The sequence below is a fragment of the Centruroides vittatus genome, unplaced genomic scaffold (assembly GCF_030686945.1).
Source record: "Centruroides vittatus isolate TY-2023 unplaced genomic scaffold, ASM3068694v2 contig_502, whole genome shotgun sequence".
NCBI lineage: Eukaryota > Metazoa > Arthropoda > Arachnida > Scorpiones > Buthidae > Centruroides > Centruroides vittatus.
The window spans coordinates 246602-259704 of record NW_027122289.1 but is presented as its reverse complement, the minus strand read 5'-3'; the positions used below and the strand labels follow the sequence as shown (position 1 = coordinate 259704).

Sequence of the window (13103 nt, the reverse complement as noted above, 5' to 3'; positions counted from 1 at the left end):
ATGAATTTCAATCTTATACAATATGTTAATTGAAACAAACAGAATTTTATTTTAATAAAACTGTTTTTTATATGTATGTTGAATTAATAGTAATCATATTTAAATTTTTTTAAGGTTTAAGATGGCTGAATGAAGTGATTTTTTTGTATTTCTTCTTTGGTGTTTTGATCATTTACAGGTATGCAGAAATTTTTTCATTTTAATATCATAGTTTTTAATTCTAATTAATTCTTTCTGATTGTTATGATAATTAAAAATTATGTTGGTTTATAAATGTGAATGAATTAAAAATGTAATGATAAATGGGTAATTTAATTTCATTATAAAATAATATAAGTTACATTTATTATAAAGGCATGTAATTTTTAAATAAAAAGCATTAAGTGTTCTGAGTCATTTAAAACTACAGATCAGAATCAGAGCTTGTAAAATTATCATTATAAAATTGTAAGAATATTAAACATTATTTAAAAATTACATCATAATGAATTGATTAAAAGATTTTTAATTTTAAAAGTTGTTTAGTTATTGTGACATTGTTGGGCTGCAGTTTATATCATATTTTAATTTAAAAATCATGTAACTTCCAGTCTAGACCAGAAGTTTTAAATATAGATAATCAGGGTCTGTAGTCCTTAGGCTTTCTATATCTGTTTTTGATTTTCATCTAACTTTATTCTTGAGATTAAGAAAGGTCAGATGGACAACAGTGGGAATCAATAGAACTGCAATTTTCAAATTGCAGCTCAAGTAGGGATGTACTGTACAGTTGTTTTACAAGGGGAGCTAAATAAAATATCTAAGATAAATTGTTTTTAGTTTTTCACAATATTTTTAAAATGACCATGGACTGGTATACATGGTCAACCATTATCTTGCTGGAAAATGGCTGTTTGCAGCCCTGTCATGAAAGGCAGCAAATGAGAGTGCAGAATTTCCTGAATGTACTGATATGCCGTCAATGTCTCTTGTGAGACTACTGCAGATGACCAACTGTTTTAAGAGATGATTTTCCAGACCAGCATGCCTGTAGTCATGTAATGTGTAGCTCAACAGGAAAGATGGGATTGAAGCATTCATCAATAGTTCTCCAAACTCTAATATGATGGTCATCTGTTTCCAAACGGAACTAAGATTTTTTGTAAAAGTGTCAAAATCACATCAAAATGACCCAGAAAACAGAAAATTTGGCTTCCTTCAACTCAGTGTTGTGGCTGAATTAATTTTTGTATGAACCTTTGTTAATCTTGAGTGTAAATGTAATTTAGAACACAAGTTTAAGTATGTGTTTTTTATCTTGACAAGTTATAAATGCAACTTTAACAAATAAATTTTAAATAAGTAATCTAATATCATTTTTAAAAAATTAGTTGACTTTTTGCTTATTATAAATAAATCTAAGAGTATGAAATTAATTTCATTGTTTTCTTAATTTTAGTACATAGAATGGGTAATACCAGCTCAGGTAAACGTGAAAGGGGCTATTCACTTGATCCAGATGGGGCTCCATCTTCACCTGGGAGAGACGAGAAAGCATTTGAATTTGGAGCAAATACAAACAAGAAAAAATTCTTATATCAGTCATCTCTTGATGATAGTGATGATTTTGGTTCATTTAAAGTAAGTTAAATTTATTCATTTTTATGATTATTTAAAAGATATTAAAATATTACTGACATAACATTTTAATGATTTCTTTTAATTTTAAAGCCTGATTTCAAGCTATATCAAATATTTTTTAATAATTTTTAATGCAACATACTACAAAAATATAAATTTTTAATCTTAGGAAAAAATCTATATGGCTTATAAACTTGAAGATCTTCTTAAATAGAACAGAAATCCCATCTTTGGAGAATTCTACATAGAGTAGTAAATATATTTTAAAATAAAATTTTCAAAGATAAAAATTCAAAAACAAATTAAAAATTTACTGTACAGTCACTATCAATATTTCTTTATCTTTAAAAATATTCTAAATATTCAGAACCAAAGTAACAATATTGAATATTTAGGTGCCTATCTGGAAATTGGTTTCATGAAATTTAAGTTTAGCATTTGTCCAAAATATTTGTTTGTCAAAACAGTAAATGATTATAGTTAAAAAAGAAAACAAAAAGAATGAGTGAGTTGGAGAATTAGCTGTCAATATTGAGTAGTAAGACCAAAAAAAAAAAATATTCACAGTATATCAAGATAAGGAAAAAAAAGTTTAATTAGTTAAGAAAAATGGGATTTAATTTTTTCTTTAATACTACAGCCTTCATTCCAATACAATTTTCCAAAATTTATTAAAAATGTTAATTAAACATAGAGTAATTTAAAATTATATTGCTAATATACTTTTTGTTATTATGTTGTGTTCTGTAGATAAGCAAAATTTAAATTTAAAATATAGTAATTGAAGTCAGTGTATTTACACACATTACAAAAAACATGTAAATACACACATTATAAAACATGTTAAAACAGGGACAATAGAGACTTTTAAAGAATGAATAATAATAATACTCTGTTTGCTTGCTGTCATCAAAAATGCATTACATTCTCTAATAATATGGAGTTTAAATTTAAAATGCCCTTTATATTTTGCTCCTTATAACAAAATCACTCTCAACAATGATAATACAGTTAGCCATTATGTTTTTTTTTTTTTTTCAATTAAATCTTTTATTATTATTAATAATTCTATTTTTATTTTTTAATTTAATTTTAATAATTGTTTAATTAAATCTCTGCGTTTTTAAACATATTTTAAAAATTCAAGAATTATTCATTTATTTAATTAAACAATTCTTTAATTTTTTTAGATAAATTATAATAAAGGAAGAATATAAAATAAACACTGTTTAAACAATGCTTAGTTCTTTTAACACACATTGCTCTCTCATTACAGTTTAGTGCACTATGTAGATTATGTAATCAAAAGTTATATGAACTGTAAATTTTTTAATCTTATTATTTATTTCAAATTTTATCTTTAAAATTAAAATGATATGCAAAAGCAAATTAAAAATTCATAGAATATCATATGTGATGATTATATTTTTGTTATTTGTCTTGACAAAAAACAATATAAATGATTCAGAATTACTAATACTAATAAACATAAATTACAGTAAAATACAGTATTGTAGCATAAATGACATCATTTAATAATTTTCTCAGGTTAATTTGAACAAGGCTATAATATAGATTTTATGATAATATTTTTCATGTTTAAGAACCAGAAATATATTATTATAAAATCATCATCAGAATATTATGAAGTGTTATTGTATACACTAAATATAAAAATTTTAATATATTTAAAATAATAATATATTAAAAACAAATAATTTAGTAGTAACTAGTTAAATCTAGTTAAATTAGTATTTTTAAATATTGCCATAAAACAGTAAATTGTTAGTGCTGAAAGCAAACACAGTTGATGATAAACTACTAAAAATGCAATTAATAAACGAATTATATTTAATTAAATTCAATAATGAATTTAATTAAAATAATCCTGGGCTAAGATGTACAATTATGCAAACAAATTATAATTTTAAGCTTTATAATTATAAAGCATAGGATATTCAAAAAAAAAAAAAATAATAATAATAATAATAATAACCAATCAGAAGAATTGCATTTTAGACAAAATATGTCGAACCCTGTCCTTCAGTAATTTGCTGATTGTTCTGACCGTTAAGTTATTTTGCCATTTTTATTCTGTTCTGTAATGGCATTCTTACTGTTATCTAGGAATTGTCATGTTCCTATACTAAGTAACTATTTATAACTAAATTTGTTAACAAATTCGTATATTTGATTAGTATGTGAACAAAATTATATGTTAAAGTTCTCTGTTTGTAAATAATGGTTATTGTTTTAATGTTCAGTTTTATACAACAAAATAATTTTTGAATGGATGTAAGTATTTGAATAATTTTTTTCCTGTATTCTTTAACATTTTGGACTGAGTCAAATGTGACAAAATTAACGAAATATGAAAATAAGCAAAAAATTAAACATGTTTTGTTACTTAACATTTAAAAATTGTTATAATTAAAGTATTAGGTAATTTTGTGTTCACAAATAATCATTCTTTCATGAACATTTTTAGGATTTACAGAGTTTCATTTTTCAAATTTTAAGAATCTTGTCTTTGCATATTACTTTTTATATATATAAATATTGATACATAACAATTTAATGGAAAAACTGCATTTTGAGTTTTATTTTGAATACATTAATATTTTTATTCTGAACTTTCAGAACGAAAGTATTTATGGAGTATGTTAATAATTAAATGTTTTCATTTGAGCTTTTGTACTGAAACTAATTTTGAATAATAAAAGCAAAAGTACTCATTGTTTTTGAGAAATAAGAAATAAAGATTTGTTTTGGTTTCTGAATTTAGCATTTTTTCCTAATAGTATTAAAGTACTCATAAAGAATACAACATATGAGGTTTGTTCAAAAAGTTTCCGAACTTTATTTATTACAAAAATACTTCACGTACAATTTATTTGTTAGGGTCCCCTTCAAAGTAGTCTCCTCCCTAATGAATACACTTACCCCAACAGTGTTTCCACTTTTTGAAACAGTCCTGGAATCCTTTTTCCTGAATGCTTATAAGCTTCTCTGTCTTTTTTTTTTTTTTTTTTTTTTTTTATCTCTAGAATGGCAGCAAATCTTTTTTCTTTGAGTGTGTTTTTTAGTTTGGGGAACAGGAAAAAGTCTCATGGGGCCAGGTCAGGTGAGTAGGGTGGGTGGGGGGAACAGTGGTCTTGTTTTTGGCCAAAAACTCACGAGTTCTGAGGAACAAATGAACTGGCACTTTGTTGTCGTGGAAAAAAAAACTCGCCACTCCTCCAAAGTTCGAGCTGTTTTTGCCTGATTCTGTTTCTTAGGCGTTTCACACCCCCCAGATAGTACTCTGTGTTGACTGTCTGGCCTGTAGATAGATATTTGTGATGCACAACCTCCTTTGCATTGAAAAAACAGTCAACATCACCTTAACATTTGAATGAACTTGTCGAGCTTTTTTGGGGTGGGAGATGTTTCACCCACCCTCACCATAACACTGGGATATTCAATTATATCCCAGTGTTATGGTGCAAATAAAACCACTGGAAATAGTTGCTGACTTCACGGAAACTAAGATAGTGTCCGTGAAGGATTTCCCGAGTTTTACACAGCATTTCACAGAACAACACTGCTTCTTCAAGGAGCTCATTTCCGCAGTTCCGATTTTTTGCCGAACCCTTCAAACATCCCTTCACATAAACAGCCGTAACTAATCACCAAAACCAGATATCAACAAATGGATTGAAGGAGGTTACTCAAGAGGTTTCTGCGGACACAATGCCTCCAAGCAGGTGGATTAAAAAAAATAACCAACTGGAGGCGTTCTATTCAAAAAGTTTGGGAACTTTTTGAACAACCCACGTATTACATAAGATATAATGTAGATCTTTACATGAAATTGTTTTCAAATCCAAAAATATCTTTTTTATCATATAGCTTATCTTGAAAATTCATTCAAATGATTAAAATTTGGGAAAAATTTATAAAAATTGTAAAATTGAAATATTTTTTGAACTTACTGTCCAGTTCTTATCAATATATATTTTATTCAAATAGTCCATACAATGCAACTTATAAAATAATAATTTTATAAATTAGATGTCCAGAAACGTTTGATATTATTATGAAGAAATTTATGAGCAAGAGAAAAACAAATCTTTATTGACACACAAACACCTACCAATTGGGTATCATGGCCTTACTTTTAGAAAAATTTTTTCAAATATCTTAAAATAAGAAAAAGAAAAGCACAGACACATGTGTTAGATTAAATTAATATTTTTAGTTTAGTATTGTAAAAGATTAAGTGATTAAATCATTCAAAGAGAAAATCTTTTGTTTAGAATTCCTTTGATGGCTTTATAATTAACCGATTTATCTCCCTTATTTGGTTAGAATGTGAATTACAAATTTGTACTAAATATTTATAAGTTCATCAAAAATATTTTTTTAACATTACTTAAATATACTAAAAATAATGAGTATTTTTGCTTTTATTTGTCCATGTTCCTGTCCTCTGAGACTGAACATGATTCCAATAAGCAGAAAAACAGAATGCAAAACATTTAAATTTAAAGTACAAATAGTATGTATACATTATTGATAATTGTAATTCACATTTAACAATTACTTTCAAATATTTATTCAGCAGATTATTTTATCATAAAATGAAATTTTATGCTTTAGATAAATTCAGTATTGATGTATTGCATGAAATTGCTGAGTTTTCATTAGGTTTAATTAGATTAGATTATTCCATTTACTTAATTAGAAAGTATACTTTCCTTCACAATAATCATTGATTTTAATACATGCATACCTCAGTTTCGAGTGCTTCACTAATATGACACTTTTACTTATATTTGTGTTTATTATTTTCATCACCTACTTTTGCTCTTGAGATTTTTGGGAGTTTTTATTTATTATTTTTACTTATTCTTTGTTTCTCTAGATACAGTAATATTCTTCTGTAATAAAAGGTAACAACATAAATAAATATGTTTTTTGACTTTTATAGGCAGTGACAAGTGAGAAAAAGACTGTGATTCATTTTAAGATGATATTTGCTTTATGCCTGTATATAAAACAAAAATTGTTAAGAAAGTTTCTCTGTAGTTAAAGATAAATCTGCCTAAGAAATTAGAATATTATAATTATCTATTGATGTGTTAGTGTATGTACAAAACATTCAGTTTGGTAGAATTTTGTACAGATTTAATATATAAAATTTCATTAAAATATTGTATGAAATTTTTTAATTTTAATTACATAAAGGCAAAAATATAAACAGATTGCTGTATTTTCATACAGAAAATCTGTGATGGCATACAAGCTGCAAGATTAAAAAATTGCTAGAAACACTTTATAAATGATTCTTCATCTACATTTCTAATTTTATATGTTGTTGTTGTGTTATTTTTTTAAAATGTTTTCATTATTAATACTAAAGTCTCATAGATTGTTTATTTTTCATAAGACCATTTTCTACTCAGAAATAATAAAAGAGAAGCATTTATGTGTTTATAGTATTTTCAGTTTTAATACACAACCACTCCTTACTTAATGACTTAGTTCTGTTCCTATGACCAGTTCTGTTTGTTAAGCAAATTGGTTATTAAATGATGAGCTTAATTGCTTTTATTTATTTTAGATAAATAAAAGATTTTAATTAAAGAAACTCCAACTTCATAACTTCGTATTAATTTGCATCTCTTACATATTACAGAATGTAAAAATACAATAAGCAAACATTATAAAAATGATGTAAATTAAATTCTAGTAACACAGCATCAGATAAGCTGGCATGTCCAACTTGTCTTTGGGGGGGAGTTATTGATGCACTGAGCATTCATCTGCATTTATACACAATTAGGTATCCAGTTAATTAAATTTAAAAGTAATAAAATAATCATTAAAACTGTGGCCTTTACACCAAAACTAAAAGTAAAAATAATAGTTAATTAATTATAATTAATCATTTAAATCAATCAAATCAATTGAAACAATATTTAAGAAAGTGTGGATAAAATACTTGTCTGTCTTGAGTGATTTAGTTATATTTCATCCAGGCAGTCAGATTTGTGTGTGTATTTACAGCACTTCTTTGTAAAGTGTTAGTTTTGGTTTCAGTTGGAGGTGATGGAGCATTTTGCTTTTAATAATAATAATAAATATAAATACTTAATATATACAATAGATATATAATATAAAATAGATATAGATAAAAATGCACAAAGCACACAGTGAGATTAGTGTGTTCTTGTTTTAAACCAACCAAGAGTAGGAATAGTCTGGAAAAATTGAAATGGCATGTAAACAATCATAGAAGGCAAATTTGTATGTAAAAAGGCAAGTTTTACATGCAAAGATGTGTAAAATTGTGTCCATGGAATTGAAAAAAACCAGAAAAAGTTTCATTGTTTAAGTCAACATATTTGATAACCCAGCACCATGTTGGTCCTGACAATGCTGGGTTAATGGTTCACTGTACCAGAAAAATTAAAGTTCATTCATAAAAAAAAAGACTTTCAAATGAATATTTTAGTCATCGAAACCTTCAAATGGGATGAACAATAAAGTACAAAGATTGAAATGTTTTTTGTTGTGAACACTGACCAACTGCACAAACTAAGATTAAGAAAAAGGAATTCCTTATGCTGGAGAGTTGGTTGTAAGTCTGAGTAGTCATTAAACTACTATGTCATTAAATGAGGAGTGGCTGTATATAGCAGCTTCAACTGCTTTAAACCACTCATTGAAGCCATGTCCTACTTTCAAAATGTTTCAAAAAAAAAAAAAAGAAAGAAAAAATTATTTTCTTTTAATGAATTAGAGAAAAAAAGGAAAAAAAGAATGTAACAAATCGATAAAGGAAATTAGGCAATACATTTTCAATACGTTATGCAAATTTTAAATTTTTATTTATTTAAATTTTGAATCTCTCTATTTGGTTAATTTATTAACTAAATGACATGGTTAATGTGTGAAAGTTTCATAAAATTTTCGTTTTATCAATCTAATTGATAAATTATGTGAAGAATTATGGGATGTGAACCAGAAACGATAGAATTACTTCTATTTTCACATAAACCAAAAGAGAATGGAATTAAGTGATCAGTAATGTGCAAAGTATTGTGCATTAAATCAGTTTAGTGTTATTTTCTCTTCTCTTTTCAACTTTATAAAATAAAAATTTGTGTAGTTGATGATTCTTTACTCTATTTTGTTTATTTCATTGAAAAGCTTTTTAGTATAGGTACTTGTAACCATAAAGGTAAAACACATAGAACCAACTTCCAGTGTGTATAATACAAAAAACGAATACTGCACAAATGTTTTCCAACTTCTTTCAAGTCTTTCTTCAGATGTCACTGAACAGTCATCTGATGGAATGTTATCGGAACTAACACCTAATTGTAAAAATTTTTAAAACAATGTTATTTGAACAATCATTTGAAATAAATATAAATTTAATGCTGCATAAGTGTTGTCATGTGCATAATGATCATTCAACTAACAACTATAATGTTGTGTCAAACAGGCCATTGACAACACCATTTCCTCCTTAAAATTTATACAGGCTGACTCAAAGGATTCACCAGATGTGATAGGGACTTTCTGCACATCAGATTCACTAAATGTTCTGTGAGAATACAAGAGCATATCTGAGATGAGCAACATGCCAGAATATCCAGAGCCCTCTCTATGTATGCAGCAGACCTGGAAATAGTTGCTGACTTCACATGGGCCAAACTCTTCAATATTGCACACAAAGCATCTCAGATGGTTGGAGGCCATAGAAATTTTTAAAGATAACTTTGAGTCATCCTGTGAATTTTAAGGAGGAAATTGTGTTGTTTATGGCCTGGCATGCTCTTTTTGACACAACATTTTAGTCATTAGTTGAATGATCATTATGCACATGACAATGCTTACACAGCATTAAGTTTATATTTATATTTTTGAATGGTCATTTGAATTACATTGTTTTAAAAATTTTTACAAGTAGGCGTTAGTTCTGATAACATTCCATTGGGTAACTGTTCAGTCGCACCACAAGAAGAACTAGGAAGAAGTTGAATAACATTCGTGCAATGTTTGATTTTTGTATTATATGCACTGGAAGTTGGTTCTGTGTCTGTTGTACTGTACATACATGTATATCCCAGTGTGGTGGTGTGTATATTGAGAAAGGTAGTTTGATTCATAAAAAGTACTTGTGGTTTTTGTTTAATTTTCATTATATTTTTATTATTTTAGTTAAATTGAACATTGATGATTACCTTTATTTTATAAAGTAATAATTATATTATTTTTGTTGTATCTAGCTATAAATTGGTTTATGAAATGATATACAGTGAATCTCTATGTAATGCTTTCTCAAGGATCAGCAGATTTCAGCCTGAAATTGAGACAAATGTGGAATTGAGTTTTGAGAAAATTATGATTAAAATCAGTTGTGGTGAATGAAATTAATATTTACACACAGTAATTTTTTTCTATAACTTTTCTAATATAAAAATTTTATGGTAATATCTTTAATTTAATATTATACTGGATGATGAAAGTAAATGGAATGATGATAAATAATGTTAATTGCATTCAAAACACAATCATATTTTTATATTTTGAATAAGTTATACACATTAATATAACAATGTAACATCAATTATTGATTATCAGTTGGGATTATCATCTTTGAACATTTTAGACTGTTTAACATTTGTGCAGAGTAGTAGCCTACAAAGAAAGGTCATCTCTGCAGTGAAGAATAGTTGTTCCTGGTGATTGGACATGGCAAGCAATGAAGATATGTTTAGTATCTGTAATGTAATTTTTACTTTATTAAATCAATTATTGATATTCAATGAACTCTATTTTGGAATTGAAATATATAATGTAAATCAGTTTTTAATCTGGCCTCTTTTTTGCTCATATGAGTGAGCAGTAAAAAATTGGGACTTGAAAACTTCCCAATACCCTTTCCAATTTAATGTTAAAACCAAAATTACATTTGGGTTAAAAATATAGCTCCTTAAAATCAAAGTTTAGTACAAAATCAAGAGAGGTGCTAAATTGAAGTATAGATTCTATTATAGAGTGATAGAAAGGCAAAATGAATGTAAAAGTGGGGTAATTGTTAAATCAAGAAATGTTAACACAAATATACTGGTAGCAGTGTATTGTTAAGTAATGCTATTTTATAATGTTTGTTTTTTTAAAAATTTAATCTGATTATTATGACTACTCTTCAAATGATTTGAGTTAGTTTAAGAGAACTGAGATCAGAATGCAGACATTTTTACTTGATCCATTATTTTAACCATTTGTTTGATCTTCAGAAAAACTATAATGAATTATAGATTTGTATATTTATTATAGTCAGAATATATTCCTCTCATTTTCTTACTAAATACAGTCAAATCCTGATTATCTGAAATAATGTGTCCCAACAGTACCTTGGAAAATATGAACAGTCATAACCATTTTGAATTAAAAATTACAAATATAAAAGATTTATATGGTAGCACTTTCAAGCCTCTATTTATACCTTGGTGAATTTAATCATATATAAGAACAATTTTAACATCGTTTATTATACTGTGAATGCTTATAATTATTTTAAGAATAAAAATATATATTATTATAGTTGTTTTAATATGAATGATTTGTCTCACATTGAAGTTAAATGATAAAAGCTAACAGAAACAAATCATTTTGTAATACATGTTATCATTTAAACTTTATTTTTTGAATTACAATATAAGGAAAGCAGTGTACTCACAGGTTTGCCTTGGTTAATGCAGAATCTTCGTTAATTGAGGTTAATGATTTGACGGAAGATACCTTAATTGTAAAATTATAAATATACGAGTCTGTAATTGTGCGATTCTATGAAAAAAATCAAATAAATCATCAAAGTTTTCCGAAATAATAATTATTATTTACTGATTTCTGTTGACGTAAATTAACAATTACCTTATTTGTCATACAGTATATAAATTTTTATCACAGTTTTATTACATATGCTTCATTAACATAATAATTGAAATCATGATTGTTTATCTAACCACTGCTATACTGTTTTATTAACTTGATTTATTATTTTCCTGTTTGAAAACAAAGTATGAATATGTATTTTGATGAGTAATAATTCATAATGGAAAGATATTTATAATGAAATAACAGCATTTTTTAATGAATTATGAGGTGGTGCAAAAGTAAGTATACACTTTACACTTTATTTATTCGTTATCAATTGTCACTTATCGTAAAGAGTATTTACATTAGAGCATTCATAAATAAAATATTGTTAATTCCTTAGATGATAAAAAATATTAATATATACAAAAATAAAACATACATATTAGTAATGTGTATATTTATTCTCATATCACTCCATATTTACTGTACAGTATATTAGAATAAAGTAACATACTTTGTTGAAATACTGTTCAAGTAGAGAAATGCGATACTAAATACCCAGAAGAGAGAAAATTGAAAGGGTTACTTAGTTTCGTGACCACTGGATAGTTTGTTTTATGACTTGCATCAATGACAGGTCTGTTTATCACTTCACTTTCTTTTTGGATACCATTGCCCTCTTTCCTGGCCTTACTTTGCCAATTTATCTAATCATTGCTATGATTGTAAAATTACCATATACTTTAGTTAGAAATTAGCCCTTACATGAGAAAGATGTCTATGAAGTAAAGAAAATGTCTCTTGATTTCAAAAAAATAGAAATTATGTGCAAGTTAGAACGTGATGCTAAAAACATTGAAGTGTGTATGTAGAAAGCTTTCTTTTTCATCTTCAATAGTATCAACATTATCAAAAAATAAAGTAATCATCAATTTTAAGATTTGTAGATAAAAAGACTAACTGAAATCAGGCATATTATTAATTAGTATCTTTAATTACAAAAAAGTAAATTGTTTAATATTAATTATGTTATAGTTTATATAACTATTAATAAAAATACAGTATAATGTAATTACATATTTTTTAAAGTCAACTTACTTAGAATTAAAAATTAAAAGATAGATCTCACTAATTAACCGTGGTGTAGCTACAAATTTTGCTGCTAATGGAGTCTCCCTACCTGTTTGCATCTGAAATAGCTGCCCATTCCTCCCTAGTTAAGTCACTGCTCTTTATGGGTATAACAAGTAACAGTTATAACGAGGAAAATGATCCTCTAATGCTTATTATAACTGATTTTGACTGATTCTTCATTTATTTGTTGTTAAAAAGCAATTATTATTAATAGTATGGAACAGTCTGTGCACATGGACTGTTTTGGAGGTTTAACACCCATTTGGCAACTCATACAAAAAGAAATTACTACATTAATGAAACAGTTTATTGTACATATACAACTTACATTTATTTTGTTCCTGTCCAATTTATTTTTAGTTTGTTGTATTGTGTTAGTCAATATTGTAAAAATTAATAAACTATGTTTTGCTCAACCTAACAATGTAAACATTAAAGTAAGTTCACAGTCATTTGAGTGAATGGAATGA

At 26.5% G+C, this 13103-nt stretch overlaps 1 protein-coding gene across 1 annotated transcript in view; it reads left to right on the top strand.

Annotated features, from left to right (window-relative positions):
• The window catches only part of alc (5'-AMP-activated protein kinase subunit beta-1), a 48425-nt gene that overhangs the window by 15686 nt on the left and 19636 nt on the right, over positions 1-13103 (top strand). Inside the window, exons 2-3 of the mRNA XM_067273955.1 lie at positions 115-178; positions 1439-1620. Coding sequence (XP_067130056.1) covers positions 1447-1620 — 174 coding nt within the window. The 5' untranslated portion in view covers positions 115-178; positions 1439-1446. The remainder of the gene's footprint in view (positions 1-114; positions 179-1438; positions 1621-13103) is intronic.